Source organism: Lepisma saccharinum, chromosome 1, assembly GCF_977018435.1.
Source record: "Lepisma saccharinum chromosome 1, izLepSacc3.1, whole genome shotgun sequence".
In the NCBI taxonomy this organism is placed as follows: Eukaryota; Metazoa; Arthropoda; class Insecta; order Zygentoma; family Lepismatidae; genus Lepisma; species Lepisma saccharinum.
In genome coordinates this window covers 122,656,084-122,683,317 of record NC_139229.1, presented here as the reverse complement: position 1 = coordinate 122,683,317, position 27,234 = coordinate 122,656,084, and the positions used below count along the sequence as shown (strand labels likewise).

At 38.2% G+C, this 27,234-nt stretch overlaps 1 protein-coding gene across 1 annotated transcript in view; it reads left to right on the top strand.

Moving 5' to 3' along the window:
* Positions 1-27,234, top strand: part of LOC145985443 (dipeptidase 1-like) — a 324,489-nt gene that overhangs the window by 58,539 nt on the left and 238,716 nt on the right. The window contains exon 3 of the mRNA XM_083119502.1: positions 15,320-15,494. Within this exon, the coding sequence (XP_082975628.1) occupies positions 15,320-15,494 (175 nt within the window). The remainder of the gene's footprint in view (positions 1-15,319; positions 15,495-27,234) is intronic.

Here is a 27,234-nt window from a genome sequence, read left to right as displayed (position 1 = left end):
TCCAGCGCTTCGGAAGTGCATGGATAGCTCGTGAGATGAATTATTTTGGTTGTGACTGTAGCCACTCGTGCACCGCGGTTTTCACCTCTTCATTGCTTGGGAAATGCTTGCTTCCCATCGCCTTTTTGAGCCGTCCGAACACATGAAAGTCACTGGTGGCGAGGTCTGGTGAATAAGGTGTATGCCTGAGACATTCAAATTTCATATCCTGGATTGTCGCAACCTTTAAACGGGCAGTATGCGGTCGGGCATTGTCATACAGTAACAATACACCTGAATTCAGAAGTCCTTGTCGTTTACTTCTTATTGCAGGGCAAAGGTGATTTTGGAGCAGATCTGCATAAGAAGTATTGGTCACTGTTACTACCTTTTCCATGTAATGTTAAAAAATTACCCCATTTGCATCCCAGAAGAGAGTGAGCATGACTTTTCCTGATGATGGTTGGGTGCAGAATTTTTTGGGATTTGGCGACAAGCTGCGGCGCCATTCCTTGTTTGATCTTTTTGTTTCAGGTTGGTGATAGTGCACCCAGGTTTCATCTCCTGTAACAATTCTCTCCAGAAATCCATCGTCTTCGACCTGGAAACAACACAAACGTTCCTCACAGGCAACGATGCGACGGTTTCTCAATTCAGCAGTCAATTGACGTGGCAACCATCTCGCCGACACTTTATTGAATCGCAGCACATCATGGACAATATTGTGTGCTGAACCAACACTAATATACAAAATGGCGGCTACTTCCTTCACAGTAATACGCCTGTTTTTCTTCACAAGTTCTTCCACTGCGGCGATGTTTTTGTTCGTCATTACGCGGTGTGCCTGGCTCGGTCGCGGGGCGTCCTCCACAGAAGTTACGTCACCTTTAAACTTTCTACACCACTCGTACATTTGCTGCAGGGACACACACAAATCACCGTTCTGCGCTTTGATCCTGCTTTGAATTTCAAGTGGCTCAACACCTTCACTAGTCCAAAAAAAAAGCATCAGAGATCGCTGCTCTAACGCGGTGCATGTCGACAATGGGGCGGCCATCTTTGCACGGACGCTGCTTCTTTCTTCAGTGTTGCAGCATCATGTTGCCACCTGTTGCTCATTCTTTCAACTACAAGGGTAACTCCTGCCAACTTAAAAATCAATCGTAAAACTTTTCGAAATTTTAATGCAATTTTAAGGTTTTCATTTGAATCATCCTCGTATTGCTTGTACACTCACTATATCCAATGTAGAGATAAAAAGCTATTAGTTCCATAGAGAAAAAAAAACCAAACGAAAATATCGATTAATGCTATTGCACACTTTTACCATCCATTTCCCTGTTGTTGCATAGTAAAGCTGCTATGAACTAGGATGAGAATGATACGAATAATACGAGGATTCTAAGTATTATTTCTCAATTGCGCTGAATATGGAAATGACCATATCATACCTTTTTTCAAAACCAACAGATTCATTTTTATTTGAGCTTCATACTCTCCAACGATCTCGTGGAACATCAGTGGATATTACATTGATAATATCTTGTGGTGAAAAACCGTCTAAAATGGCTAAAATTTCCATTGATCGATTCTCCTTGGAAGCAAGCTACTTGTATGGAAACCTCGAAAGACCTGACTTTAATCTCTGGACGTCACACAAGCAAGGTCGCTCAATTTAACGAGATAATGGTCGACGATAACAAAGGGTGACTCAAGCGCCCTGACATTGATTACTTAATCTAAAAATGGAATCTTTTGTGAACTTTGGAGGGGAGCATTTTCCAAATGTTGCAAAGAGGGAACCTGGATTTTGTTTTTCAAATCTGTAAATATTGATTACGAATACTTCTTATTAGAAACTCGTGTTTCAGTGATGTATGCTTGCTTTGACACCAGCGTTACTTGTGTCTCGTAACGTTCTTTGTTTTCTAACACAAATTGTAGTACAAATTATATCCGACCTCCGTTACGGAATGGTAAGCGCAGCATGTTACCGGATTCGAATCCCGGCCTGGGAGTTCCTTGTGAGTATATCTTCATCAACATCACCATATCATCATTCACCTTCATCTTAGCGATTAGTCAAAAGAAGCAGAAAAGCGAAGTAAAATAAAGATAATCAATCAGTAGTTCAAAACATATTCGGAAATGAAATGAAGGAAATTTGTGTGAAATATCTGTTGTTTATTGGAGCATAGGGGTAGTAACCACGCCATTATGTGATGGCCCATCAGTCAATCTGTCTGCCCGTCCACCTTTCATCTGTTGTCAATTATCAGAAATCACAAGAGATGTAAAGACGAACATTTTTAATTATAAAAATATGTCTTGAAATTATTGTGAGTACCAACGTGATGCGATATACTTTTTCCTGAACTTGCATGTAATGATATCCGTTGAGTTTTGTTATTTTGTGCTACTTTTGTCACTTATGGCTAATCGTGGGATATCTACGGTTCACTCGTAGATTCATATATACTCCGTCCCAGGAGTCTGTGGGAATACATCTTGTAACAATAGAGAAAGCGAGTCGGCAGAGCAAACCAGTGCGTGTTGCTGCGAAAGGCTGGTAGTTGCAGTTGTGTTTCCCCTCAGTGAAATCCCTTTCCCTCCCACGTGTTCATTGGGCGAGCCCTCTTGAGTCAGTACTTGCTCCGAGACATCTTTTCGTTCGCTTGCTCCAGAGATTCCCGGGACAGAGTGTACAAGGCATTCACTTCTCCAATAATAGAATACTTCTCTCCAGTCATGTCCATGGCGTCCCCCACTCCTCTCTCACCATTCCGTTTTTTTCGTTTTCCTAGCTAATGTCCCTTCCAGGGTTTCCTCAATACGTAATTTTCTCCCAACTCATCTCTCGTATTTTCTAAATTTACAGAGTCTCTATCAGTGCTGCTTGTGAAATGATTTGAATTATCTATACAAAATTGTCAATGGCAAATCGTGCTGCAACACAATCTTTCAGTAATTCCACTTTCGAATGCCTGTACATAATGACCTAGCAGTGACGTGGCGTGACTTTTTCAAAAGTGTTACTGGCCATTAGTACGATAATGATGCCTGCTAGACGTTATCCTCCCCTTCTCCACACCCCAACCTCGAAAAAAACATGTCTTCGATCTAGATTTTTGTTCACTTCGTTTTCTTTTTGCAATCGGCCCGTTGCAAACACTCGTAGTAAGAGCTACCACTCATAAAACAGTTACCGCAAAAATCCAATGAATAGTGGTCGACCCTTGTCAATTCTTCACCTATCTCTGTTTGTTTGCAATGAGGTGCAAAGGGGAAGAACAACAACCACACTTTTCTCGGGTCAGTTTGACGTTTGTGCTGCGAGCAGACGACAGAATTACAGCACCCTGAATATTCAAGGCGCTAGAATTCCGCTCCTCCAGCAACAGTCAATGTGGAAGGGAAGTCCAGCTGTACAGTCATGGAAAAAAGTTCTTCCCCATAAGGCTTTAATAGGAGCAAGTAATACAGGAGGGTAGGCAACACATATCGCACCCTTCGATGATCGGGTGATTTTGCCTGTCTTAACACCGAGAAATGTGTTCCACGCGAAGGTCAACATGACAGGAAAGCAAAGAGGGTCACGTGACTATTGGTTACGTGGAGTGTTGTGCTTCTCCACGTCCCCAGTTCTTGATCCACATTGCAGAAAAAGTAGAGCTGCATGCAATATATGAAAATAGGTTGTTTTCAACTACACGCTTAATTATGATTTTCCCAATTGTAAATCTATCAGACGTGTCTCCCTATTTAGTCGGGACAGTCTTTTACTTTGAATTCCTGTTCGTCATAGGCGTAACTTGACGGGAGCAGAAAGGGCATTTGTAACCCACCCCCCAATCAGGTTTCTTAAAGCTGCTAAAACAGGAATTAAATACTATGATTTGACGCGTCCAAAAAAAGTATTATATTGAAAGATTTTTCCCAAATACGTAGATAGGAATTTAATACTTTGAAAGTGTCTCAGATTTATTTATTGTCACAACTTAGTGTGGCACAGGTCAACTACAAAAGTGGAATTTCGTAACAGAAATATGAACCCACTCCTTTTATTTCGTAGCCGATTTCATCTTGAAACTGAAATTAAGAATATTAGTTAATATTGTCATTGGTAAACAATAAAAAAATGTGTTAGACCCAATTCTTTAATACCTTATCATAATCTTTATCGCAAGTTGAAATTTTGTTGTAAGTCCACTGTATGCAAAAAAAAAAGGTAAAGTTCTCACCTGTGCTTGGCGCTACGCCGTAAAGGCGTATAGGCGGTGTGGGGGTAACGCCCCACACTTTCTTGATTCGTTCGTGAGTGGGGTGATGTGATCAGCATCACGCCGCCCCACACTTTCTTGATTCGTCCGTGAGTGGGGGTGATGTGATCAGCATCACGCCGCCCCACACTTTCTTGATTCGTTCGTGAGTGGGGGTGATGTGATCAGCATCACGCCCCTGACCGCCTTTACCCCCAGGGTTTCCCCCAGGTACCCATGTCATTCGACGCTGGGTGGGCGCTGGGGCCGCTTCCAACGTTAGAAAAGTTCCCGGGCTTGAACCGGCCGGGAATCGAACCCGGGGCCTATAGCATGGTAGTCAGACGCGTTACCGACTGAGTCACCGGCACAGATAGACTAATCTGAAGTGCATACAGTTTAAAGTGGGATCCGAACCACTATGTGCGATCACCTGGTATCGTACCCCAGACCCCTTGATTACAAGGCCTTACCACTACGCCATCAGTGAGGCGCGCACAATCTTTGTATTTCGACCTTTTTAAACCTATATGTATCATATAAGAGGTTGTTTAACGTTGCTATGCCTCTATGGATTATATTTAGCCAGTATTCGAGCACATAGCGTCAGGTTTCATAGAATATAAGCTTCTCTTCCATGTTTATGGTTTCCTGTCTGCAGTAGAAAAACTGGCAGGTTCCCATAGCTTTTCTTTCAATAGTCTTCCAATGGTTGCATATCATATCACTCAAATTTGATTCATTCGTTTCGAACACAATCCCCGATGGCGCAGTGGAATCGTGGGCGCCTTGTAATTAAGGGATCCCGGGTTCGATACTCGGTGGAGGAACATAGTGGTTCGGACCCCCCTTTAAACTATAGGTCCATTCACGATTAGCCTAACAGGACATAAAGTGGACTTAAGACACCAAATCAAGCAACTAACACAATCCCGTTATTGTCCAGATTATCGAATCCAGAACCTTCGTCGCGAATAACATAAGCAGGAAGACAACATGAAATAACCGAACAGAAACAGAACCTAAAACCTACATCGGATAGATTGGATTAAGTCGACGATACAGCACGGGTTCTGAAATGAAAAAGAATACGAAAGTTGAATGACCTCTATACGCACCCACTTTTCCTCCACTCAATGGGGAAGATATCCTTCTAGCTGAGAAGCCTTTACGTAGGAGTGCCCTGAGGGAACTTCAAGGCCACGACGATAAAGTGTTCTACGTGCAATGACGGGACCAAAACATACGGCAGATAGCTGTGTTCCTCCTTATTTCGTACGCCATTGATAACTGGAACACGTGACCTCGTCTTTGGTAGAGCAGAAGCATGCTTGCTTGCCACCACCCTTTAGTTCAGTGACCTTCGCCCGTAGTCAGCAAGAGTGAATGACTCACCATATACTTGTTGTCTGTGAGGCTACACAAGAATATATATTTCGTTAGTGGCTGTAAGTATTGTTTCATCTGCAGTTATATCAGTTACCATTTCAATAGTTTCCTAATGGTTACGTTAGTGATAAACATGTAAATTAGTTCTCGAGGGTGAACGTTTTATCTATTTGAACGGGGGATTTTTATACAGCCTGCATGTATTATTTTTTCCTGAAACAAGAAGAAATTAGAAGACGCAAAAAAGAGTTGTATAAGAGTAGTTAACAAAAGGAAAAAGAAGAAGAAATCGAAAATGTAAATGCTGAAATAAATTATGGTAGAGATCGAGTGAATAACATTTTGTCATGGGGCCTCCTCGATGGCGTAGTGATAACGTCGTCGCCTTGTAATCAGTGGTTCCCGGGTTTGATACACGGTGGATGCACATAGTGGTTAGTATCCCACTTTAAACTGAAGGTCGAGTCCAGATTAGCATATCTGTGCACCAAACCAAAACTAAGAAAGAAATTGTCACAGTGTAAGAAAATTTCATGTTCAACCACATACGAAACACAAGGGAATAATATATTGTAGTTTGGAGTTCACATCTGTAGCATCTAACCAGCACAATTATGAATCGCAACATATCGTATCAGATCCATTTTTATTATACATGTATGATAATATAAGAGAAGTAGAGGAAAGAGAAAACCAAGCGAAACACGGACGCCTTCTCCAGAATTTCAAATCTCGTTACATAAGGTTCTGGGTTGGAGTCCCGAACAGGCATGACTTTCTTGTTCTTGCCCTTTTATCTGCTTCATTTCATCATAATTCATCGTTATGGTTTACCTGCAGGGGAAGAATACTGGCAATAATTGCCAATACAAAGCCAATGACAAACAGAACAACTCGATTACGGAGGTGCCAAGAAGAAACGAGACTTGACAGTTTCTCCGTCTCTCGGTTTGTCGAATTGAAAATTGCTCTCCCGTTCTCGGTCTCGATTAGTTAAATATAGAAATCGAAAATGTATGTGAATGAATATACATGTATTTTATATATTCCGGTTTTGTAGGAGATTTCGTGAGAGATGAAATAAGTACTCTTCCATCGTATTTATTTTTATAATTTTTATTCCCTGTTCGATGATCGCGACGATAAGGACGAGTGACCATTACATGAAATTGATGACGAAATAGTCAAACACCCCCGACAAGGACGGTACTCAAACCCGGGAACTTTGGCGACGATATCGAATGTCAATCACTTAATGAGCTTGACCACCGAGCCTGCTTAATGTTGTTTCTGTCAGGTAATTCGTAATAATATCCCACATTCACTATCATTTGCTTCATAATTTATCTTATTGTTGTGATTAACCTGAATTCAAAGAATTAGTTGAAAGGCAAAAATGTAAGATTGAATGTATCTGATGTTACTTCGTGCCGAATAATATGACGTGGTATTATGATATGAATTTATTAATCATATAATATGCCTATTCATTCCATTTATTGATCCCAATTGAGCACACAAAATATGCTATAATGTCCACTCCATGGAGGAGTGGTTAGCACAGCGCGCTACGATGCCATGGGTCCCTGGTTAGAATCTCGACTTGGGCGTGGGTGTCCTTGGTAAATGTCCCTTCATCAATTTCATCATAGCATCACTCATCTTCATCGTTGCTATTTGCCAAAAGTGAAAGAATAGCAAATCTAAATAACAAACATCCAATCAAATCGAACATCTCCACCGATTTAATTCTATACGGAACCAAATTCCCACTTTATTACTGCATCTTAAGTCATTTTACAGCATCTCAATTGTTTTCCGATTCGAAAACATTTGGAATGTTGTTTTGTGCAGTTGATTGTGCATTGTTTCGTTGTTTGGATTGTTTAATTAACGTCGCATTAATTAGTTTTAGACCAATCGTGACAGGGGGAAGCAAGGGCACAAAGGAAGCGAAAAAGACAAGGAAGAGACTACTGCTTTCTTTAAAGATAGCATCCCGTGAATACAACTCAAGTGACTGCAGAATATTATGAATAAAATTTATTTCGCTTCTTTCTTTTATTTCTGTTTCAGTTATTTTACTTTGCTTTTCTTCTACCACTCGCGTTACTCGTGTCGGTGAGGAAGAATTATAAACTCGTGAAATGGACGATGGTACAAAAAAATATATGCCTCTCCCACGGTTCGAAACTGTCAGTACAAAATATTGTCTTATTTTTAAAATTTATGGTTTGTCACGTAGCAATTTTCGCTTATCTCTTTCTCAAGGGGTTGATGTCGTAGTGGTAACGTCTTCGCCATGTAATGAAAGGCTTCCGAATTCAATACCAAATAGAGAGGCATTTGGTTCGGATCCCATTTTAATCTGTAGGTCCAGTGCATGAATTGGACTTAAACAATTAACGTGTGGCATGTGGTCTGTGATGAGAACCATCATTTCAGCGAACCTCTTGACAATGACTCTAATATCACTTGAAAGATTAGTATTTCTTTACGAGTAGCTCTTGTCAAGAAACCAGTTCCTGAAATTTTCTTCTGGAGGCAACGTAGCACCCAGCTGTTTGTTGTGGCTGGGGCACGAGTCATGTGAGTCATGCTATCAAAGCTCAATCCTTCCCGAGAACTCAGAATCACCAGGCAAACTTAAGCGAATATTTTGTTATTTGGGTTGCATAAACAACAGGCTTTAAGACATTACGAAATTCTACGTCCCGTGGCCCAGGTATTTTTTCTAAGACTGTACGTACTACTGTTGCCAACTTAGTATTTTGGAGCAAGGTTTGTCCAAATCACGAATCTCACCAAGGAACTACCTTTTCGTCCATTACTTAACTGGACTCTGTTGTAGTTAAATCCAGCCTTGGCTCAGCAGTCTAGCTCTAGTTGTTTAACAGAAATAGTATCCCAATTTTAGGAGGGATTTAGCTCTTTTCTGCTAATCCAATGTGACAACACTAGCCTGTTTCATCAGGCCTGACCGGTAACTAGGCCCCTAAACAGGCATATGAATAACCCCGTAGCACACTTTGCTCTTTCCTTTGCATTGGCACCCTCTCCTCGTGTTACCTCTTCAGTGTAGCGGAACCGGCCTCTCTCTTCGCTTCTGTCGACTGCAGAGAAAATGTCCTCTGCAATATCTACTCGACGACAACGCTGTTCGTTAACGTATTTAACAATGGTGTAATTTTATTGAAATAACTTTTAAATTATTTACAATTTGCTGTTACCTGCGGTAACACTGTTTACGTGCCTCAAAGTATTGATATATTTTCCTCAGTATCTTCCATCGGAACAAATGCTGCTCAATAATATCAAAATCGTGTTTTCTTTGCTTTGACTTCGCTATTGTCATTGGTGACGATTCCAGCGTAAAACTGCCATTTCTGGTGTATCTGAAATTTTCTCAATAAATATTGTATTTACTTTCCTAAAGGAAACTAAATAAACATATGAAAGTATTATTGACAGTGTAATCAATACTCTAGGGGAAAAACTTCAGCAATAATTGAGATGGATACACTACAATTAAATATAACTGTTTCAGTTACCACAAACCCACACAAACAATTCTCACTCGGGATATTTGACAATTTGATTAATTTCTTACACTTGAGCGACAATATTACAATGCATGTGTACGTTCCAGCCACACGAAATAAATGAAGTTAATGTTGCATTTGATAGTTTATTTCCCATGACAAACGCGACCGCAGGCGGCGCGAGTGTAATACGTGAATTTCAAGATACAACGTGCCACTCGCGTTTTTCCCTTCCCGCCGCTCGTATATCATGGCGCTGGGATCGCGATAACCGCACGATGACGTCTATAAAAAGAGAGCAGCGGTTAGGAACTGCTTTCCAATGAGGCAGTTTGTTTTTTCGTGCTTTTGAACCGGTTCCAGCTGTGAAGACATTTCTATTGAATTATGGCCAATTTTTGAGATTTCCGCTCCAATAAATTTGGCTACGAGTGAGCGAACGAAGAGTGTCAAATTTTGATCAAGGATGTTCTTTCGAATATCGACTGTGTTTTGTTGGGTTTCATGGTTATTTTGTGTCATGTGCAAAAGTTTCTAAGTAGAGTTAGGAGGTTTTTGTGTATTAGTCAAGGAAGAAAGAAAATATTTTTCGTACACTTATCCCAATGAACAGTACTATTCTCGAGTTTATGGGTCGTAGAAATCTTAATAAGGAAAAATCTTAATCTAAAATAAATCTTACTTTCATTTATTGATTAATTTGGATCATTTATTTATTCGTTTTGTTTTACATGGCGAAGTTAAGGCTGTGGAGCCTTTTCACTTCGCTTTTCTGACCAATGACGAAGATGAGGATGAGTAATGATCATATGAAATTAATGAAGGAAGACTCACAAAGAACACCTATGCCCTGGCCGGGATTTCATCCTGGGACCCCTGGTGTCGAAGCACACTGTGATGATCACTTCGCCCAACAGCTAGGATTCGAACCTATAACCTCTGACTTCGTAGTTTACTCTCACTACAAGGGAAAGCAACATTTATCATTTCGGTCCAACGTCGTCGCCTTGTAATCAAAAGGTCCTTCATTCGATACCCGTTGGAGGCACATGGTGGTGCGGATCCTACTCCTACTGTAACCTGTAGTTCAAGACTTAATTAGCCTCTCGGTGCATAAACTGAGTTACAACTCAAATTAAAAACACAGTATTCATCATACACCACCAACTATACAAGACACACTACCAAACATTCAAGTAGTCGATGGATTCATTTACCTTAAATCACAAACTTCTATCCAGGGCAGCTGGGAAGCGAAAGCAAAGCAATAAAATTACTCGCAATGCAGTGATGAACCTTATAAAGCAATTACCTGACAATCAGGTCAAGAAAATACAGAGGAGATGCTTATGGAAACCTTGCTGTTGTCCGTTTCTGTGCGGTGCTGAATCATCGTCAATGGAGGCATAAGACAAAACGAATTCGCACCTACGAAATGTGGTTCTTGCGGCTGCGAATACCTCGAACGGGTTAAAAGAATTAATGTGTCGATTATTAATGAATCTTTATGAAAGGATAGGTATCCACAATTTAATACTTTTGGGCATGTGGTACATCGTGGTGAAACTGGACTTCATTTTTTATTTATTTGGATTCATTTGGTGTTTTAAGCCCACTTTGTGCACAGTAAGGCTAATCAGGACTGGGCCTACAGTTTAAAGTGGGATCCGAACCACTATGTTCCCCCACCGGGTATCGAACCGGGGACCCCTTGATTACAAGGCGACGACGCTACCACTGTGTCATCGGGGAAGCATGACACTGGACTTGAGAAATTATTCTCCAGGAGAAGGTAGAAGAAAATTGAATCAGAGATGGATTACCAAGTAGACAGATGGATCAAATTGAACACCAGAAAATAGAACAAATAATCTACTCGATAAAATGTTTAGTTACATTCTTCATTCAAAAGTTATCCGGTGTTCAAATTCGTGCTGTAACAACGACGCTTTAAAGTTTTGTACACATAAATTATTTTTATGGTCAAATGGTTTCAAATAAAGTAATAATTGAAGTACAAAGTTACTTGTTTAATATAGCACACTTGAAAAATATGAACTACTTTATAGCTGTAATTCTTAACAAGTGTTTGATATTTCAATACATTAAGTCAAAAGTATGAAATTTATGAAAGGCAAAATATATATACACGTAAGCCATGACATGGGCGGGATTTGAACCAAGAACTTTGGTCGGAGACGTGCTCGCACTCCAAACTGACTCCATATGTAGTTTTGTCAGTACTTATAACATGAAATTATTTTGAAAAAAAATTCCTTACGAGTAAAAATGGATCTTTCTGTCACAAAATCAAGGGCACATTAGATCTGTGCAACAGAGACCGCTCGATCGATGCATGACCATTATGAGTGCTTGAAAGGGAGGGAAGAAGACCCAAATGATAGAGGAGAAGAAAGGAAGTCGATCAAAAAACCGGACAACATCCGCTACAACAGCTGTGTATGTGGCAAAAATTGCAGCGTAATTTTTCCAAAATTCTGAAGAGTAACAAGCAAAGGCGACTGCCAAAAAACATCTGCTTAGCCATTCACTTGTATTGATTACTTCAAAGCAATGAAAAAATTCAACTTTCACCGACAAGGGATGTTCAACACTTCCTGGCATTTACTTAAAAAAAATTAAATGAATATTTTCCAAGCAATTAAGTAATTTCATATTTTACAATGTGCTTAAATATTAAAAGTGTGTAAAGTGCTCCCCTGTGATATGCACCACGACGTGAAGGCGTCTAGGGAGTTTGGAGTGAGGGCCTCACACTTTCTTAATCATGGCCGGCTAAATAATAATGCTCCATATTATTCATCTGTTTCTTTTCTTCTAGAATGCCAGTGCAAGTATATTATTAAAGACCGTACACTTTAATGTAACGTTAATGTCACACTTTAATTGGACCTTCCCAGTCGATCACTGATTAACTCCTGTGAGAAGAGTCAAGGATTATGTTTCCTTGAAGGAACATTTCTGTTGTTCGGATCAATCAGCTCCTGGTCCAATAGCAGTTGTTTACAAATTGACCAAAATTTTGACAAACTTTATTCTCAAATCCCTGGATTTATCTACACTACTCCACAACAGCTGTTTCACTAAATTGTTGGCTGCCAGATCATACATTATGACTAAACGAATTAATTAAGTTGATCTGTCTGTCTCTTTCTGCTCGAGAGAGTAGGGTAATAAGTGATACTACACTTTCCGATTAGGGCGTAAAAAATCTGAAAATCTACAATTTTCTGAAGTTAATGATTTTGCAAATACTCGTACTATTCTACCTCGTTACAAATTATTTCGATTTGTCTGTCTGTGAATTTAATATTCGAAAGTTAAAAATCAATTAAACTTGAATGTGTTGAACCATTTCTAATATTAAAATTTGTGAGATGAACGAACAGTTAATTACAAGCATCATAAAATGTGAATCTTTCATTCACCCGTTTGAACGTTATAGTCAACATGGGAATCTATCGATATCTACCCAGATTGTACTTGAGATAGAAAGTTAACGACCTGTGCTTGATGTGTATATTTTCTTACCATAATTACATAATCTATGACTTCATATTTTTAATTCTCTCCTAAAAAGAGGGAAAAAATTACACTGCCTATTATAGTAACATACGTTTTCACATAAAGCTGTAATGTATAATTTGTTAATGATATAATTACTATGAGATTTGGGTTCTGCATTTACTTAAAATACGTCATGTATGTACAATTTCGTATGATAATATGTTCCTTCTTAGAGAGAAAAACGTGCGGAATTTAACATTGCAAACTTTAATGCACTATTCCTTTACAATTTATCCAAGGTTGTTTAAATTCTCAAGAAAATCGTCCCTCTAATGGCCGCAAGCATCGCTTGTACAATCATGGACAGTTCTGGGTTGTAACGAATCCATTGATTTGTTTAACGGTTTGTAGGTTCGAGCTCTTAATGAGGTATTGCGTTTGTCCAATATTTTATTTAATTCGTCCCTCAGTCAACCCCATATAAAGATGAAAATGAAATCAAATATGTTAGTTTAAGTAAGAAATTCCCTACAAACCTTCTCTATCCATCCTACATGATTCAGTCTTAACACATACGCTATTGATAAATAAATGAGTCTAATTCATAAAATTGCTGTTTCTGTTGCCTTTAAATTTCTGCTCATAAATGTCAGAAAACAGAGCAAGTTAAGAACAAATTAGTGGGGAATTTTTTATATTTTCAAATTTTAACTTGTCTAAAAATTTCTAATGCGAAACTTATTATTGTAATGCACCAAAATAAGAAATCTCTATTTGTTATAGATGCTCGTGTTTCTAAATTATCTCGTTGTATTGGAGCGAGAAGAGAGTCGTTGCATGGAAACCATTATGCAAAGTCGTTTCTTTCCGAGGCTTAGCAAAACGAGCAGACGAACCCATTGGGCCAAGAATGAGAACATAGAGAGCACGTAGGCGAGAGCTCCACGATTCTTTCTGGACTTCACAGAGAGCCGCTGGCGGGAAGCATTCTCTTAGGCTAAGCCCGTTTGAAGGAGGCGTAGCCAGAATGCTGTTCCAATATTAATGCCGATGTACAAGAAATTTCAGCGAAAAATGCATGGTCGGCGAGGACTCGAATCCGAGTCTCTGGTATACTGTGCCATTGCTATAAAAGTTGAGCTACCGAGCCAGCTATGCTTTTGCCAGTTCTTTCACTGTCACTGTTTTACCTGTACGAAATTTTGTCTGCAACGGAATCTGTTGCCTTTGAAACACCGACGTTGACGGTTCCTAGTCTCTTCCAGCGTAGAGCTGTATGTTACACGGTTTGGTACACGCAGAAAAGGATGTGCAATTTGAACAATTCCACACAGGTGAAGCAGGGCTTGTATCGCTAGCACATTTGTTAGAGTAATGACACGGCATGTTAGACATCCAGGTTCGAGTCGTGGGCGAGCCTGCACTTTTCGGTGAAATATCTACTTAGTCTTTTCATATTTGAACGAACCTTACATTGCTTCTAAGAATGATACAATAATATCAAATTAACAGAAGTAGGATAGATGGTCCCCATTTTTTAGTTAATCATGTAAATAATTAATCTCTTGTAAAAATGATTCTACAAAGTAATGGAAACTACTAGTTTTTCTTGAAAACAGATGATATTTGAGTATATCAAATTCAATTATTTTTAAAGTATTTTCATGTGTGCAACAGCACATTATTTATTTATTTATTTACGTATAAAGTTTCAGATACAATATTGAAAGACAATTTTATACTGAAACTGTAGCGACAAGAAAAATATAACAACAACAAGACAAGACAAGACAAGGTGGCAGTCGAAAAAAAAAATTGTTACATGTACCTTCTTAGTGATTGTAGGAAACTGTGTTCTGACAAGAAAATATCAACATTTACAGGCAGGTTATTATATAAGTGGGGGAGCCTATAGTAAAGATCTTTCGTTCCTTCCAAGAATTTGTAGTTCCACAAAACGTATTGTGGACACTTATACGTAGCGTGTTCCGCTTAGAGGGATCGAGAAGTAACTGATAATTTAAAGTGTAAATAATTGATTATTAACACACCTTTTTAGATACCTTGATGTAGACACTCTCAGAGTTTAGGAAAATGGCCAACGCAACTCGATGTGTGAGCCTTGAGTTGCTCTGCAGACATCTAAACGGTATTCAAGCTCGTATCTCCAAGTGCTCTGTAGCATCTGTGGAGTGATTAGTGCAGCTGCATCTGTAATGCGTTGTAATGCTTGCGCATGCACAAGCATGTTCATTCACTACTGGTGTATAAACTTGGATAGTTTCAGTATCCTCTAAAATGAAAATCATAGTATCTTCCTCTTTTTTATTTCTCGATCGCTCTAAGTGAAACACTCTGTAAAGTGTCATTACACTTCTTAAAAGAGCCATTCAACATTGGCGCTACGATGATTGCAAATTAACTCGACTCGTACCTCTAACGAATGGCTGCATGAGATAGACAAAAATATCTCATAGAATTAATGTTTTTTGAACTACATCAAATTGTTACTGGATCAATGTCTCCATCAAACCCACTACATTTGTATGCACTTTATATTTTGTTGTATACTAGACATTTTTCATGTGATTTCATAATTTTGAAATTCTCCCTCTTTCGTAGGAGTGGATTTAAGTCCACGGCATTGGTTGGCCATTCTGGTGGTGCTGGTGCTCGCTGCTGCAGCGGGCGTGGGAGTCGGGGTTCCGTTGGCTCTCCGGGTGCAGGCAGGCGCTTCCTTCGACGAGAGGTTGGAAGCAGCGCGAAGAATCCTACAGGAAGTTCCTCTAATTGACGGGTGAGTTATTACATTATTTATCTTTATGGAATAAGATATGTACGCGTAGTACTGGCAGGAACATGAAATATGTGCTGTGCTACATGCAGTGCGCTGGTTTCCACAGTTTCCTAGAAATTAAAGTCGTAAACACTTAGAATTTGAAAACTGAAAATTCAGAACTAACTACATTCTATCCCAGGAATCTCTGGAGCAAACGAACGAAGACAAGTCTCTGCGCAAGTAGTGACTCGAGAGGGCTCTATCGATAAAATCGTGATAAGGGAAGTGCAGCTACAGAGTATAAGTGCGGATTATGAAACATCAAATTTTCTATGCATGCGGACCGTATACCAAAGCCTGTACCGTTATCGAAGGAGTTTACATAATCGGTTCACTGTACACAGCCCTATCGTACGAACAGAGCAAGTAGCTTATTTAGTATAGTTCGTTAGGCCTAGCCCCGTCTATAGTGGAACCACAAGGAAAGAAACCTGCGCAGAACCTCATCGCGCTGGCGTGTGGGGGAAAGGACAGGGGGAAGGAGCCCTCAGCGCGGCCACGTCATACTCGTAGTTGCCAGACCCACTGTTTTCTCAAGAGAATTCCATAATAAACTATTGCTATGGTACCTCTAACGGCCTGCTCAAAAACACGTTTCCTGCTCATCTTACTTGAACATGGAGGGGAGAGATAGAGTGTAACTCCACTCAGCCATGAAAAGTGCTGTTTGAACTGTGAAATTATGCCAGACGATACTCAATTGTCCTAGGACATTATTATTATTTTATTACTATTACTACATTACTATTTTTAGATGGTTGTATTTTATCCCACCCGAAAATCTGTTTCTATTTTAGTTATTTTACGTCGCTTCTGTGCCTCTACGGGTAAGTACCACAATATGGATGAATGAAAAGCTGATGAAATAAATGAAGTGACACAAACACGGTGAAACGTCCTTGCCTTACTAGGTAGAAACACTGACTTCGTAGTGTGGGCAAATTATTTTATACATGTGTGTGTGTGTGTGTATATATATATATTTAATGCAGCAACATAGAGACAGCATAACTGACGAAAAAAGCATGTGAGTGTTAATAACAAGAAATTTGCTAGAGAAACTTTCATAGGCTTGAAAATACTTAATTTTCTATCCTTAATATACTATTCTTAAATACTTAATTTTCTACAAAATTATATAGCGGCATGGACGTCCAGAAGGAAGTGCAAGGATGGTCGCCACCCCCCTCCCCTTCTGAAAAACAAACGTTGACATAAAAGTACATATTATTTCAGATGTATGAGTTGATTTCAGTCACAATAATTTACATCCATTATTATAATAGGGACGTAGGAAAGATGTATCAGTTGATTTCAGTCACAGTAATTTACATCCATTATTATAATAGGGATGTAGGAACGTGATAATTTCAAACTCAAGTGGCGTTTTCTGAGAGGGCAAAGTAGTGGGGTTTGTGGTATTATTGGCGCGATAAATGATGAACCCCCCTCAGGCAGATTTGGCTACACTTAAAAGTTGCTCAACATGCCCATATGAGCTTTTTGCTCAAGTGTGGTACTCCGTCTAATCCAAGATTTTTGTAAAAATGCCCTCGGGAAGTTCCTGTGAAATGATGAGCCCCCTCAGATTGATTTGTCCACACTTACAAAAGGCACTTCTGTCAGATTGTTGTCCATAAATTTGTTAAAAATATGCCCCTCTTGATATTTTTTTTGCCCACGCCTAAAACTAAGCTCTTGCATCATGTTATGCATCAAATTATGATGCAAGAGCTTTTGTATTATGTAACAAATTATGATGCAAGAGCTTTTGCATTATGTTGTGCAACAAATTATGATGCAAGAGCTTTTTGTATTACATATCAGTTAGTATTGTGAGAGTGGCTGAGGAGTACAGATGTGTTGTTGCAGTGCTCCTCTTATTTTTTTTAAATATAGCAGATTTGTTTAAATTGAATTATAGGTTTGTTTGATTCAATATATAGAATTTTCTAATATATTGAACAAAGGGTTTATATTTGCCCTAGTTTGTTATACAAGATCAATACATGACACATGGTATTAGGTCAATGCCTTTCCATGCACATCACGACATGCCTGTGCAGACATGCAATTGTGAAAGGTCAGTGCTTCAGTGGATCAATACTTATTCTATCTTTGTGCATGTAGGCTATCCTGTACAACCTGTCATAGGTTTATTAAGTATAGAGTTTTGATTTGAACCCCAAGAAATTTTATATAAATACCAAAGCCAAAAATATTAACACACATACACACACACACTAAATATACAAAACACACTGCTGAACCCAACTGATATTTTTTATTAAGCATAGAATTTTGATTTGAACCCCAGGAAATCTTATATAATAAACAACAACAAAAATGCCAATTCAAAAATATTGTAATCAATGCAATAAGAATATAACCAGCCCCAATTGGGCCAGGCATCAAAGGAACTGTAATCCAGACAAATGCAGAACTCCCACAAAAATATGCCCTAAATGCCATAGAAAATATAGCATGGAATACTTCACTTATAAACATAAAGGTACTTGCTCTGCACAGTCATCAACATTGCCCCCTCAACCATCTACATCTGGTCTGAAAAGGAAGCATGAAACACCTGTTAATGCTGGACCGGCAAAGCAGCCACGCTATGCACCACCTATCCATAGCAGTTTTAATGGCCAACTTAGGGATTACCGGTTTGTAACAGAGCCAAAATGTGACATTAAGAATTTTTTGAACAGTATAAATTCTGATGTGCAGGCAATTCTAAATGCACAAAATGGCTCTTATAAGCTGTCCCTCAAATTGTTTACACAATATAAGAAGCCAAATGGCACAAAATTTACACAGCCCCACATAACAGAAACTGTACCGGTATATTCAAATGCAAATTCAGACAAAATAATAAGCAGTTTGATAGAACAATTGAATATTAAACACTCTGAATTTGCTGGAAAAGAGTCTGGATGGAGCCTATGCGGTTCTTCACACAAGTTATATATTAATATTTCTGAATTCAACCCATTACAAGGATCTACATATTTGCCTTTACCTGCCAATATTAAAAACAAAAGAGCCGTGGTTAGCATAGAAAATAATGATGAGAAATGCTTTTCGTGGTGTATTTTAGCTGCTTTGTATCCAGTTTTAAGGGATTCTGAGAGAATAAGTTATTATATACAGCATGAACATGATTTTGATGAAGCAATGGAGGGTTTAGAATATCCAATGTCTGTTCAGAATATTGATAAATTTGAAAAAAAGGCCAGGGATATTAATGGTAAACAATTATCTATTAATGTATTTATTTGTTCTACTGGCCGTGGCAATTGCTTGATAGCACCTCTCAGAATCAGTACATTTGATGATGATTCTGCTGTTCCGATTAATCTGCTCTTAGTTGAAGGGGATGATACACACCATTATACTCTGATACATAATCTTGAAGCTTTAGTCAGAAAACAACTAGACAAAACCAATACAATATTCAAGTTGTGTAGAAGATGTTTAATTGTATTTGATGGTAGAAAAATGGTGAATGGTGTTTTTGAAGAGAATGCAGAAATTGCTAAAAACAAGTTAATTGAGCATCTGAAATACTGTGGCAACCATAAACCTGTTCATATGCTTATGCCTAACCCAAATGAAAATGCCAAATTCAAAAAATTTGAAGCCTTGTTGGAACACCCAGCATATATAGTCTGTGATTTTGAATCAAACCTCAAACCCCTTGCATTCTGTAGCCCAGATCCTGAGGAATCTTCAATTACATCATATCAGCTACATGAACCTTCTAGTTTTTATTATGTGGTTGTACAGGATGGTGTTGTTAGTAAAGAAGATTTGTACATGGGAGCAGATGCCATCAAAGAATTTGCACATAGAATAGAAAATGAGTGCCATGACATAGCATCTAATGTCTTATTAAAATCAAAACCCATGTTGCCTTTAACAGAGGATCAGATTGAAGATTTCAACAATGCAGAAAAATGCCCGGTTTGTGATTCTGAATTTTCAGATACAAATATCAAGGTGCATCACCATTCTCATACAGATGGTAAATTCTTAATGGCCCTGTGTAATAGCTGTAATATTAAGATCCAGAGACCAAAATTTGTCCCCATATTTTGCCATGGTGCATCCAATTATGATTTTCATCATCTGATCAGGTACGAGGGGTTTGACAAGCAGAATTTAAATATTTTAGCTGAAAATAATGAAAAATATATTGCCATTAGCAAAATAATTAAAGTTAATGGTGTTCCTATTCACTTAAGATTTCTTGATTCATACAGAATTCTGTCTGCTAGCCTGGCTACACTGGCCACTCAATTATCTGATGATCAATTCAAAATCACATGTGCTTTGTTTCCAAATCAGGACCTGAAATTAATTAGACGGAAGGGTGTATATCCATATGATTATGTTACAGATTTTTCTAAATTTGATGAGTGTTCTCTGCCACCACAACAAGAGTTTTGCAGCAAAATCAGAGCATCTGGAATTACTGATGATGATTATCACCATGCCCAGTTGATGTGGAACAATTTAAAATGCCAGACATTTGGTGATTATCACAAGGCATATTTAAAACTTGATGTGACCCTCTTAGCTGATATACTGCAGGCATTCAAAAAATCTGATTGCTTTAATTTTTTTAATTGGGGGGTACTAAGCAACAATTTCATACCATGGCCCTTGGCAATACAAGAGCTTTTTTTCTTGCGCTGTTTTTGGTTAAAAGACTATCAATAGTTTTAAGAGATTTAAGACCTGCATAAGGTATTTGATACATAACACCCTTGGCCTTCATTGTAGGTTTATTATATATATATATTCACAGCCCCCACCCCAGTTTTTGTTTGGTGTTCATAGCTATGGTGGTTCCCAATGCTGCTATTCTCTCACTCAAAGAAGCATCTTTGCTTACAAATCTACCAAATGCAGCCTCTTCTAATTTCTTGTCTGCAACATGTCTCTTGTCAAGATCAGAATGTGTGTTGTATGCTATGTCATGGTCTCTGCAAGCAGCATCTAGGGGATTAACACCAGGATCACCTCTGTTTAATCTATGGTCCAATTTTGTGCCTGGACCACAATACTGATAGCCTGGAATGTGTAGTTCAAATGGCAGCTTGTTTATAATGTCATTAACCAACCCCCGACCCTCAGAAATATTCCAAAATTTAGGTGGTAGAGTATTAATAATTTTTATAAGATATACAATCCCCTTAGTGCCATTCACTATAAAATTAGACAATTTTGTGCTTATCATGTCCATAATTCCAACCTTTTCATTGTAAAAATTGTGGTTGCCAGCATTTTCCTCCCCAGCTATCACCAATAACCTATCTACAAGTTTCCTGACATCATCAACCCACACAAATTCTTTAGGCAGGGTGTTGTATTGTTTGATTCCACTGCCAGTCTTGATCTGTGACCATATGGGCTTGATTAAATTGTTGTATTTTGCTCCACTGCTAGACTTGACTCTTTTCTGTGTGGGATCATTGTTCTGGTATAGAGCATCTGATTTTATTAATATTTCTTTGTAATGCTCATAATCTTGATCTGTATAGCTGCCAGGCCTTTTCCTAGTCATCAGTTCCCACAATCCAGGTGTGCCGGGATATTTAACAAAACCACCTTTTTCTCCAAGATGAGATTCTGAATATACAATTAGATCATCTCCCACAAATGTTACTCTGAAATTGCCAATTCTATGTATGATGCTACCATCACGCTCTGTGTCAGCATATAAGCCAAAGACCTCATCTTTGTTATCTTTAGGTGTGCTTAAATATTTTTGAGCAAGAAGACCCAATTCAATAGGATCCTGAGTAGCTTCAATTCTTCGAGGAGCAACAGGACTAGGTGTATGAATACTGGAATGTGGGGTGATTGGATAATCTAATATGTTCCTAGCAGCTACAGGTACAAGCTCTGTGATCAAATTTTGATTTTGCTCTGTAACAGTTTTGATATTTTTACCTAATTCACTAATAGCATCAATAATAGGCTGTTCTGTTTGCGTGTGTTGTTCATAAATTCCTCGGTTCTCTGATTTCCATCCCTTAAATCTTTTTACAAGATAATCTCTTAATTTAAGATCATCAATATTTGGCCTTTTCATGGTTATTTATATATGTTTCAATGTCTAGAAAATTGTTGATTTTATTTCTGTATTTGCCACTATTGGGTTTTCTTGTCATATCAATTGTGACAAACCCATAACTGTTTTGATTCCAGCACCTACTGCAAAACTTGGAAAAATCATTGTAGCTCAAGTCCCCACCTACATATTCATCATGTATGTGTTTGAGGTTGGTATAATCTTGATGAAACACACATATAAAATTGCTGTTGTCTCGGATCAGTTGCTTTGGTATTTTTGAAAAAGTCTGTGCCAGGTAGAAACAATCAATGTTTTTGTGTCGGCCCTGTGTAAAGAAATTTCTAACCTTGTTTTGATTATCCAGTATAATGTCATCAAACACAACAACAGAATTATCGAGACATTCATGAAGTGGCTTAACATCTGATTCAAAAGTGGATATATCCAATCCATCATATAGCTTTATCAGTTGCTGATATTTTAATTGTTCCAAGCTCTTAGAGAAAACATACAAGTGCCTGTTTTTCCAGTCTAACCAGTTGGGTGCCAATAAAAAATTATCAATCATTAGTGTAGTTTTACCACAAGCTGATGGCCCAACAATAAGACATCTAATATTATCAGGCAGCAACTTGCCATTTCTCTTAATCTGCTGTTCAGGTTCTGGCAGCCTTTTTATAACATCCCAGGTGCTCATATTATCACTTTGTCTGCATCGATCCAGCTGTGTTCTGGGAGTCCTAGCCATTTGACAAGTAACTTGTTGCCTTTTCTGCGGATGATTTTTTCTATGAGATATGTGTCAGGCTGTTTAGTTTTGTTGAGTTCTTCTTCATAGAACCGGCCTTTGAGAATTTCTCCTCGGTGATCTTTTATTACATATGTGTTAAGGGTCCCAGGTTTAACTTGAACCACTGTAAATAATTCAGTGCTCCAGTTTCTTGTAAAGCCTCTTTTGAATAAGTGCTTATATTTGCTGATTCTTACTTGATCACCCACCTTGTATTTGGCCTTTCTTGTTGTTGGCTGGTATCTAGGATAATAAACAGTCCTGATCAATTTTTGCTCATCAGATGAAGTTACTTCAGAGGGTTTCATGTTGATTGTGGAATGGACCGAGTTGTTATATTTATGTAGAAGTTCTGGAAGAATATTAAGCCATTTATAATTACCTTGAAGTGTAAATTGTTTATACATAAGATTTTTTAGGGTTTTGTTGAATCTCTCTACAATTGAGGCTTTGAGATCACTGTAACTCGAATAATGTTGTATTGACTGGCTTTTAATAAATTGTTGGAACACAGAATTATAAAATTCTTTGCCATTATCTGTTTGCAAATAGCGCGGTGATCTTCCACTCTGATTGATGATTGTCCTGAAGGCTTCTGTAACACATTTTCCAGTCTTGGATTTGAGTGGCACAGCCCAGGCAAATTTTGAAAATGTGTCTATTACAGTGAGTAGATACTTGTAGCCCTTGTTGATTTTGTCTAAGTTTTTCAGCTGTCCACTTGCCATCTCAATCAAGTCGCTCTGCCATAAATCATCTATGCCTTTTGTGACTACTGGCAGTCTCTTATAATTATGTCTGGCTTGTCTGTGTAATTCATCAACAATAATTTGTCTAGACATAATATGAAAGCAAGAATATTGCAACTATGGGTTGTTCAGCAGCTGATACTACAGGATTTTCTAAATATAATTTGTCTCCTATTTGTATATGAAATTCCAGAGAGCCATCATCTTTAGCATAAGATGTTTCTAATGTATTGGGATCTGTAAAATCCTCTAACTCTACACTGGTGATTTTTTGTTTGTTGTCAGCATTTGTTATTGATAAGGTGGGGTAGTGGTGTGCCTGTGGTTGAAGCCAATATTTGATCTTGATTGGTCTAAGTGTGCCCCCAACAAAAAACTGGTAATAAAATTGTGCAGGGGACAGCATATATATTTTGCCACCTGGTGTAAATGGTGAATCATATTCTTTGTTGGGGATGCTGTACAATTCAAGAATTACTGTATGTTTAGGATTCTCGATTATGCCTGTTATTTCTTTTTCTGCTGTAAGCAATCTGCTTCTTACAGATTCAAGGTGCTCAATGATGGTCCTAACAACATCATCATGGCCTGGCTTGATTTTTATGTCCACAACAAGTTTTTTGTATTGTTGCACAAGTTCTTGTAGCTGGGTGGCAAAAACAGACAGGGCATTTGTTTGATTGGATTCCATGGTCCCTAGCTGTTGCTTGATATTAGCTACAATTTGTTGCAAATTTTCAATAACTGCCAATTTTGAATTTTGAGCAGTAAGATCATGGACCTGTCTTCTGATATCCTCAAACAGGGCATGCAGTTCATTAATATGTTGATTGGTTGGTAGAGTGGCCACTGTCTGAGTAAGTTGTTTGATCTCTGTCTGGATATTCTTGATATCTTCTGATTTCAATATGCGATTCACAGCTCTCTTAATATTTTTAAGTTCCTGTGATGTAGGCAGATTTGATACAGTATTTTGCAAAGATTCAAGTGCCAATTTCACATTATTTAATTCAGAAGCATCAGCCACATTTTGCATAGCATTTTGGAGCAGGGCTATATCTGCCTGAGTGGGTGTTGATTGTTGTAAAATTTCAAGTTTTGTTTGGATATCATCGATCAAGTGATAAAAATGAGATAGCTCAGATTCAGTGTTGAGGTTTTCAAGCTTTGTGATCTGTTGCTGGACACTGACAAGTGTGTCTACAATACCAGGCAGGCGGGATTCTAGAACATTTGTCAAATCACTTTGCACTGCTGCTATTGTACCCTCAAGATAGGTTATGGTACTTTGAATTTTTCCAAAATCTTCATATGTTTCAAGTTGCAGCTTAATGTTGGCAACACTCCGAGTTATTGCACTCAAAGCATCAGAAGATGGCAAGTTATTCATAAAATTTTCAAGTGTCTCAATTTTTTCTTTAACCTCGGCTATGGCATTGTTCAAGGGGTCCAGATTAGGTATCTGGAGTGATTGAATCTCTTCCTTTAGAGTGGAAATCACTAGATGAAAATCTTCTTGTGATTTTATGCTTTTGACAATTGTTTGGAGCTGTGTCTGGTCATTATTTATCTGCTCTTCCAATTGCTGTTTCAATTGCTCAGAGTTGGTGGCCTGGGTCTTAAATTTGGCTTGAAGAGCTGCTACAGCTTCTTCTAAACTTTGAAAATTATCCAATGTGGCCAAATCAGTATATTTCTGAAGCAGCACTTTGAGTTCTGAGTCAATTTTAAGAAGGGGGTCCATGCATTGTGATTGTAAATTTGTAATTTCTAGTTGAAGACTGGCATTGAGTGTGGTTTGTAAAGCTTGTAAATCACTTCTTAATTTCTTGACTCTGACATCAAGCATCAGAATCTCATCACTGTGATCTTCATGTCTTGTATGGCCAAATATATCATTAGGCATTTTGTTTTAGTGGTTATTTATTATTGAATATCTTTTTCTTAATTCTATAAAAAAAGGTATAAGCTTGTCATAGGATCCAGGGACGTCAATATATAAGCAGTCACCAGCAGAAACAGTATATACAGTGCCAGAAATCATGTTTGAGTGCTTAATTCTATAAATATTTCTCCCTATTGAAATCTTGACATTACCCTCAGGGGTTGTAATAAATTGCAATTGACCACCTACAGGTAATTGGTAATGATTTAAATTATTGTTAAATATGTACAATGTTTTACCTGTTTCATCATCAACATCTGTAAGTATGCTGTTCAGATGAATAATTAACAAAGCACTTAGTTTAGATATTATATCAGAAGAGTGTTGTGGTGTTGGCAGGTCCATAATAGCCTGTTTTTTGAACCCAAATAAGTTCATAGGCATGTTTATTTATTTCAAATCATGCTCTGTAATTGGGCATTGATTACCACTTTTCAAATCACAATGACCCCATGGTAGAGTATGTATGCCACATGATAAAATGCATCTCTTATCATCATGTGGGTCCAGAGCCACTTTTCTTACAATATTTGTAGTCAACAAGTGATCCACACTCTGAATTCTGGATTCTGATGTTCTGATTGTGCTACATGATTTGAGGCAATTTTTGTAATCTTCAAATTCAAGCTCTTTGTCTACAGTCACTCTGCCAATGCCCTTGGCCTTTTTGGCAACAGCGCCACTACATGTTTCAAAACTGTACATCTTGGCCCTTAACCCAGCAAATGCCACAATAACATCACCAAGTGTCTCATCTTTTAACTTGCCAGGCACCTTTTTGTTGTGGTGTTTAATTTTTGAATGTTCAGTGGTATCAAAATATTTAAACAATTCAGGCTGTGCTATATCTTGATAAACATCTTCTGTTTGAATATCAAGAACAAAACTATCTGTGTCCATGTACATCAGTTTTTCACGATCCTTATAAAAAGGCTTCAACACATTATAAAACAATTTTAACATGTGTAATTTGGCCAATTCCAATACCACAGCCCCTACATAAATAGGCTTATCAAACTTGATCTTTGTTTTTTTCATGTTGAAAAGTGTCATATTCTCATCATAAATTCTTCTGTAATTGAAGTTGGGCTTTGCAATCAATTTTTTGCTCCGGCTGGGGTCAGTAATTATTTTAACATCAATATGTTTTCTGACATTTTCTATTGTTTTGCCATACACAGAATTGACCATCAATTTAAACAAGGTCTTATCAAATTGGCTCATTGCAGATGTTCGAAGCTCTGTGTTTGTATCAATATATGGCTTCAACCATCTTGAGTGCCTGAACCTCAAAACTTTTCCAACTTTGGTCACTTGAACACCATAATGCATCAGGAACTGGAGGTTTTTGTAATATATGACATAATCCTGTTTCGGCTCTAGAGTCATCATCAATTTCTTCTGTTTAGAGCCAGGTGAGCACTCAACCTCAGGAATTGGGGGCAGATCAGAAAATGTGTTGTGTAAATCATCAGGAATTGTCAGATCAACCTCTAAGAACAGGCCATAGTTACTGTCATCAAAATCCTTAAGATCTTCAATATTGAAATCTTCAACCCACTCAAGCCCTGCATATGGCAATTTATCCATCATAGCATAACCATAGAGGCTGTTGGCATCTACATACAGTATATAATTTGATGGCAGTGCTGGATCATAATCAGGAATATATTTGTTATTTGCTCTGGCATATCTCTGAGAACATTGCACCATGCCTCCTCTTATACATTGTTCCATAAACAGATACATATCTTGATCCTGGATCAGATCCAATTGCATTTTAGTGTTTAAAAACATTGCAGACCATGCTAGGCCCGGAGCACTGTAAAAATACATTGGATCCAGCTTATAATTTTCCATGGAAGATTTTCTGAATGCCTGCAGTATATCAGCTAAGAGGTCACATCAAGTTTTAAATATGCCTTGTGATAATCACCAAATGTCTGGCATTTTAGATTGTTCCACATCAACTGGGCATGGTGATAATCATCATCAGTAATTCCAGATGCTCTGATTTTGCTGCAAAACTCTTGTTGTGGTGGCAGAGAACACTCATCAAATTTAGAAAAATCTGTAACATAATCATATGGATATACACCCTTCCGTCTAATTAATTTCAGGTCCTG